Source organism: Macaca mulatta, chromosome 18 (genome assembly GCF_049350105.2).
Source record: "Macaca mulatta isolate MMU2019108-1 chromosome 18, T2T-MMU8v2.0, whole genome shotgun sequence".
NCBI classification, from domain to species: domain Eukaryota; kingdom Metazoa; phylum Chordata; class Mammalia; order Primates; family Cercopithecidae; genus Macaca; species Macaca mulatta.
In genome coordinates, this window is record NC_133423.1 from 78,210,014 (window position 1) to 78,216,013 (window position 6,000).

The 6,000-nt window shown below is 50.0% G+C and overlaps 1 protein-coding gene across 2 annotated transcripts in view; it reads right to left on the reverse strand.

Moving 5' to 3' along the window:
• LAMA1 (laminin subunit alpha 1) overlaps positions 1–4,583 on the reverse strand; it is a 164,827-nt gene extending 160,244 nt beyond the window's left edge. For both annotated transcript variants that reach the window (XM_001118617.5, XM_077974776.1), the window contains exon 1: positions 4,437–4,583. In XM_001118617.5, the coding sequence (XP_001118617.5) occupies positions 4,437–4,509 (73 nt within the window). In that variant the 5' untranslated portion in view covers positions 4,510–4,583. The remainder of the gene's footprint in view (positions 1–4,436) is intronic.
• Between the last annotated feature and the right edge of the window lie 1,417 nt (positions 4,584–6,000).

Below are 6,000 nucleotides of genomic sequence, written 5' to 3' on the forward strand. Positions count from 1 at the left end.
CTCCTGACCTTAGGTGACCCACCTGCCTCAGCTTCCCAAAGTGCTGGGATTACAGGCGTGAGCCACCGCGTCCAGCTATTCAAAATATTTTTAAAGTTACTTGATTCCTAAATAAAGATGTTCATTTCAACTCAGCTCAGCAATAAGAAGTGGCTACTAACTGCTAAAAACACTGTAAAGCAATGAACCGGCAGATATGAATAAAGCAGTCCCTGCCCTTGAGAAGCCTGAGAGAGAAGGTGAGACAGATAAGCAAGCCAATTACTGGCCCCATGACAGGCAAGACAATAGGATTGAGCAGGGAAAGCCCTGGGAGTGCAGGGAAGGTGGTCTAACAAATACTTCAGCAGAGAGAGAGCTGGGAAGATTTTCCAGGGTTCTTTAGAACCCAAATGAAAGACGTGTCCAGCACTTAATAGCACATGTTCCAGGAAACACTGGTTAGCTACAAATAGGTGCAGGCGTGTCCCACATAACGCCTCTCAGCTCTGAGACAGCAGGCCAGCTGGGGTCCCAGCCTCCTTGCTTTACCCACAGTGTGACGCAGCAGGACACTGTCATTTTGTGCATCTGATAAAGCGAGGGGTTTGGGGCACATAATCTAAACCCAGACGGTGGGTCCAGGAGAGGGATGTGGAGTGAAAAGGGCACACCTTGGAAGAAGACCACTTGCTTAAACACAAAGGAAGGAAAGTCAGTCACATTGGGGAACATTAAGTAATTTGATAAAGAAGCGGTGAGAAATGGGAAGAATTTTAAACAGGAGTAGGAGCAGTTATGGAGATGGTGTGTCTAGAAACATCGCAGTGATGGCACTGCTGAGGAGGGAGAACAGGTGAGGCTGCTGGCCTGCTGGGTGAACCATCGCACTATTTCCTGAGAAAAACAAACAATTCCTAAGCCTGGCCAGCGGTGAGGGGAAAGAGACTGCACAGATTTTCAGGAGGTAAAATCAACAAGTCTTAATGACCAAACGGATTTCAGCAATGAAAGAGACAGGATGTCCAGGATGATGAGCAATGAGTAAGTACAATAGGCATAACAGTAATAACCATCATGCACTGAGTACCTGACACGCCTTACACCGTGCCAATATGTTTCACATATTATTTAATCATATCAATGCTATCCATTTTATAGATAGAAAGCTGACATTCAGAGAAGTTAAGAAACTTAGCCATGGCCGTAGCTAATCATAGTGACAGGTCTGGCATTTGAGCCCAAGACTATTTGATTCCAAATCTGGACTCCAAATTTCTAGACAATTATGCATTTTGGAGAATACAGTTTAAAAATATATAGTTCTTTATAAAATAGTAATAGTGATGAATATAGATAAACTTGCTTGTTGGGGGTTAACCCTGTACTAGGTACTGGTCTAAGAACTTTTCTCACGTTATTTCATTTAATCATTAACATCCCTTCCAGATAGGCACTATTATTATTCCCATTTTACAGATGGTGAAACTAAAGCACAGGTCATGTCCCCAATTTGCCATAGCTAGTAAAGCCAGAGAATTAAACACCTGAAGCTTAAAGATAGAGCTTGTGTTATTTCCCCATAACAATTTACTGTACATGAAAATGAATATCCATAGGATTTTATGAATGAATTAGTATAAAACGGTAGGGTGTTTCAAGGATCATTACCCTGAAATAAATGGTCCCAGAAACATTTTATGATATGAGTTTATAAAGCAGTGCAATTATAAAGCAGTGGCACAAGACACTAAAGATCAGTATATGTATTTATTCTAATATTCTTGTTGCATCTGAATTCTCAATCACACTAGATTAACTACAGGTGTAGGCTTCATATTTAATGTCTGGAAAAAAAGAGGGAAAAAAAGAATGGACTAAAGTCCAGGCTATGTAGGAGGTGGGCAGTGATGCTTCTATTACACATACCCTTGTTTCCAACTGCTACAATCAGTATTTTTCATGGGCCCTTAGTTAGAGAATACAGCAACAGAAAAGAAAAATATACCTTTGAAATGCATTCAGGCTTGCATACTTTACAGTGGAGTATATACTTGCTAAATTTGAATACTATGTCATATATGAGAATGAAGTGAATTTTCTTTTATTCGTAGATTTTTTTTCTGTACTTAGAATTGTCTATTTTATTCAGAAAAAAAGAGGGGCTGGTTTCCAACAAAAGTGATGAAGCTGCCATAATTTCCTGTGATTTGCCAGCCATGAATTTAACACATTATTTTTACAAACACAATACCTCCTATTCAATACTTAGAAGGAGCTCACTTGAAACTGATTATATTTCAAAGGAAAGTGAGCCATCAGGTCATATAGTATAAGTTGTAAGGTAACCCAGAGAGACTGCAGAAATGATAGGGAACGTCTAACAATCTGAACGTCAATAGAGAATAAGTTATTCTAAAAACTAACACCAGACAGCTAACTAGCAGGTGATTTGCAGGTCAGGATTATTGTGTTATCACCAAAACACACAACTTTACTAATCATTCATGCTATTCACGGGGCACAAAATCGTTTCTTTAAAAAAAAAAAAAAAATCAGGCCGCGCGCAGTGGCTCACTCCTGTAATCCCAGCACTTTGGGAGGCCGAGGCGGGCGGATCACGAGGTCAGGAGTTCGAGACCACTCTGGCCAATATGGTGAAACCCTGTCTCTACTAAAAATACAAAAATAAGTAAATAAATAATAGCCGGGCGTGGTGGCACACGCCTGGCAAAAGAATCGCTTGAACCCGGGAATGGGAGGTTGCAGTGAGCGGAGATGGCGCCACTGCACTCCAGCCTGCAGCCTAGCGACAGCAAGACTCCATCTCAAAAAAAAAAAAAAATCAAAACTGCTCAAGGAGGCTCGTGAGGAAGGGTGAGGGCTGGTGGGGTTCAGAACGCAAACAGGGAATGCGATATGCAACATTAAAGGGCTCCTGCCCTGGGAGGTTTTCCGCAGCATCTCAAAGCAGGAAAGCCCCATGAGGTCCCACTTTCTCCAAACACCACTCATAACCGGCAGGCCAAGTGCCGAGCCCCGAGGGGCCAGGACAACCTTCAGGCCATCTCCCCAGCCTAAGACTTTCAGTTTCGGGGAACAATAAGCTGAGGCAAGCTGCTCTTTCTCTACCCTGTGGGAAACTGAGACTTGTTCACTTTCAGCAGCCTGATAGACAGGAGTCCGCTCGAAGTCCTCTAAGGCTCCTCTCCCTCCCCAAAGGCTCCTTTCTTCTGGCTGATAACTATGTAAATTCCCTCTTCCCAGCCCGGCTCCGCGCAGCAGACTCGCAGCTATTCAAAGCTGCGTTTCCAGCTCCGGTCCAGTGCTTCCATCATGAATGCTTGAATGAATGAGATGGTCGCGTTTCTGCAGAGCTCAAAACTCAGCACAATGCCCAAACACACGTTTCCCACGAGGGCACTGCGAACTCCGCCCACTACTTTTGACCTGTACTTTTTTTTTTAATGAAGTTTGTATTTGTGGGAATACGCCCATTGTCAACTGCTGTATACTTCCAGATGTTTTCAGCAAATATTTGTGACTGTCTAGCCAACACGAAGCCACGCCGCGAAGACTAGGGGTGGCGTGGGGACCGGGTTTGTCCCCCCAAAGGGAAAAGAATTCTCTCCTTTCTTTCTCTCTCTCTCTCTCCCGCTTCGCCCGCAAAAACAGAAACTGAAAATTCGCTTTGAGTTTGTCTTCTCAATCCTTGCAACGCGCATGCAAGGTGCTCCCTTCTCGGCCGGTCCCTCGCCCCGGCGCGCCCACGGTCAAACCTGCGCGGGGAATGAACGGGTTTGGCCACTTCGCCGATTGCACAAAGAGCGAGGGTCGGGAAGGCGCATCAGTGCCCTGAACGCCGCCTGCGGGTCCCCCTGCCCGGGGCCGCCGGCGAGGGGCGCGCTTCTCGCCGCGTCTCTCCCCACCAGCCCGCCCGGCAGCGAGTGGCCCCGAGGAATCCGCCCTTCCCCGACCGCGGCGACCCAGCTTGCGCAGACGGACAGTGAGGGCGATTCGGGGGAGCTCTTTCCCCATTCATTCCCCGCGCCCGGCCAGCAGCCCCGCCACCCCTGCCCGCGCAGCCGGGGCACTGAAAGCACCCCCAGGCGCCCGCTCCCGCCACCCCCAGCACTGCTCGCGTAGATGGCGCTCCTGGGTCACTAAGTTCCGCAAAAGCCAGAGGCGAGGCTGGACGACCCCCGAAGCCCGAGGAGGTTAAAGCCTAAGCTTGCGAAGAGCGGGCAGCGTCCTCCAGGAGCGGCGTCCCCATCCCGCCCTCCCCGGCCGGCGCGGGAGACCCACGTGTCAGAGGCCCCCAGGCCGAGGTGCACCAGGATGCGCGCCCGGTCTCCAGCAGCTCCAACGCGACGGGCTTTGTCCGCGGCCGCCCCCGCCCGCCCGCCCGCCTGCGGGGAACCGGGACCCGAGGACCCAGGGACCCGGGCCGGGCTCACCTCTCTGCTGGCACCGCGCGGCGACCCACAGCAGCGAGGCCAGGAGCACGCCCCACGCGCCGCCGCCGCGCATCTCGCCTCTTCGCCGCTCGGTGGGTCTGGGGAGAAAGCCGCGCGCCCGCCTGGAACGCTCCGCGGGACGCGAGTCTGAGCTGCCGCGGCCCCGCCGCCCTTGGCGTCCCGGCCGCCCCTCCCTCCAGCCGCCCTCGGACACACCCCCCGGCTGCGCCCCGCCCCGCCCGGCCTGGCCCAGCCGCCCAGACCCCTCCTCCGGGGGCGCCCAGCTTGGCCGCCGGGATCCCGCGCACGCGGACCCCTGGTGGGGGAGGTCGGGCTGACCGCGGCCGCCGCCCTGGCTCCGGGTAGGAGGTGGGCGGAGAAGGTGGGCTGAGGGGAGGAGAAACTGGGCTGTGGGGGCCCGGGAGGGTGGATTCCGAGAAAGTATGTGCCCTGCTGACCCTGCCCGCCCCGCGCGGCCCTGCAGTCCCCGGGCCAGGACCCACGCGCCCCTGCCGGGAGCTGGGCGAGAGGCGAACCCTCGGGACGCCACCCAGGCTCGGCCGACCCGCCGCCGTGGGCAGAGGACTTGAGGATTTGTTCTGAAAATCAGTTGCAACTTGTTCCCCACTTTGTTTGCCTAAAGAAGGCAAGGTCCCTTGGACTTAATTATTATGATTAGATACCCTCACCGCTGGAGAGAGGAAGCGCTCCTGACACGCGATTTCAACTGCTTTGTTATTATAATAATAATAATTATTATTTTTAAACTATGTCTGGTCCCCGTTAAAGAATTTTTAATTTCCTCTGATTTTTTTCTTTCTCTCTTTTTGTCTATCAAAAGTATTGGCTGGGCACAGTGGCTCACGCCTGTAATTCCAGCACTTTGGGAGGCCGAGGCGGGTGGATCACTTGAGGTCAGGAGTTCAAAACCAGCCTGGCCAACATGGTGAAACCCCGTCTCTACTAAAAAAAATCCGAAAATTAGCCGGCCGTGGTGATGGGCGCCTGCAGTCACAGCTATGGTGATGGGCGCCTGCAGTCACAGCTATTCGAGAGGCTGAGGCAGGAGAATCGCTTGAACCCTGGAGCCAGGTTGCAGTGAGCTGAGATCACACCGCTGCCCTTCAGCCTGGGAGACAGAGTGAGACTCCGTCTCAAAAAAAAAAAAGTATTCATAACACTTTGCAGATTTCACATTTTCTCAATATAAATATACAGGAACAATGTCCCATATACTCTCTCTCTCTCTCTCTCTATATATATATATATTATATAAATATACAGGGACAATGTCTCATAATACTATTATGTTTTTTAACACTTAAAAAAAGCTTAATTATGACCGTTTTCAAAACCAGGGCTCACACAGGCTGAGATGAGTTAGACCCCAGGTCTGGTTTCTAGTCCATAGTCCTTTACAATACCACACTGAAATCGCAGAGGATGTTGATATCATCCCACTATCTCATTTTGTCTTTTTTTTTTTTTTTTTTTTTGCTTGATAGGAAGATAATTTCCTCTCACTTGTGTGAATCGATTTGACAACTCTATCAATTCCTGTTTT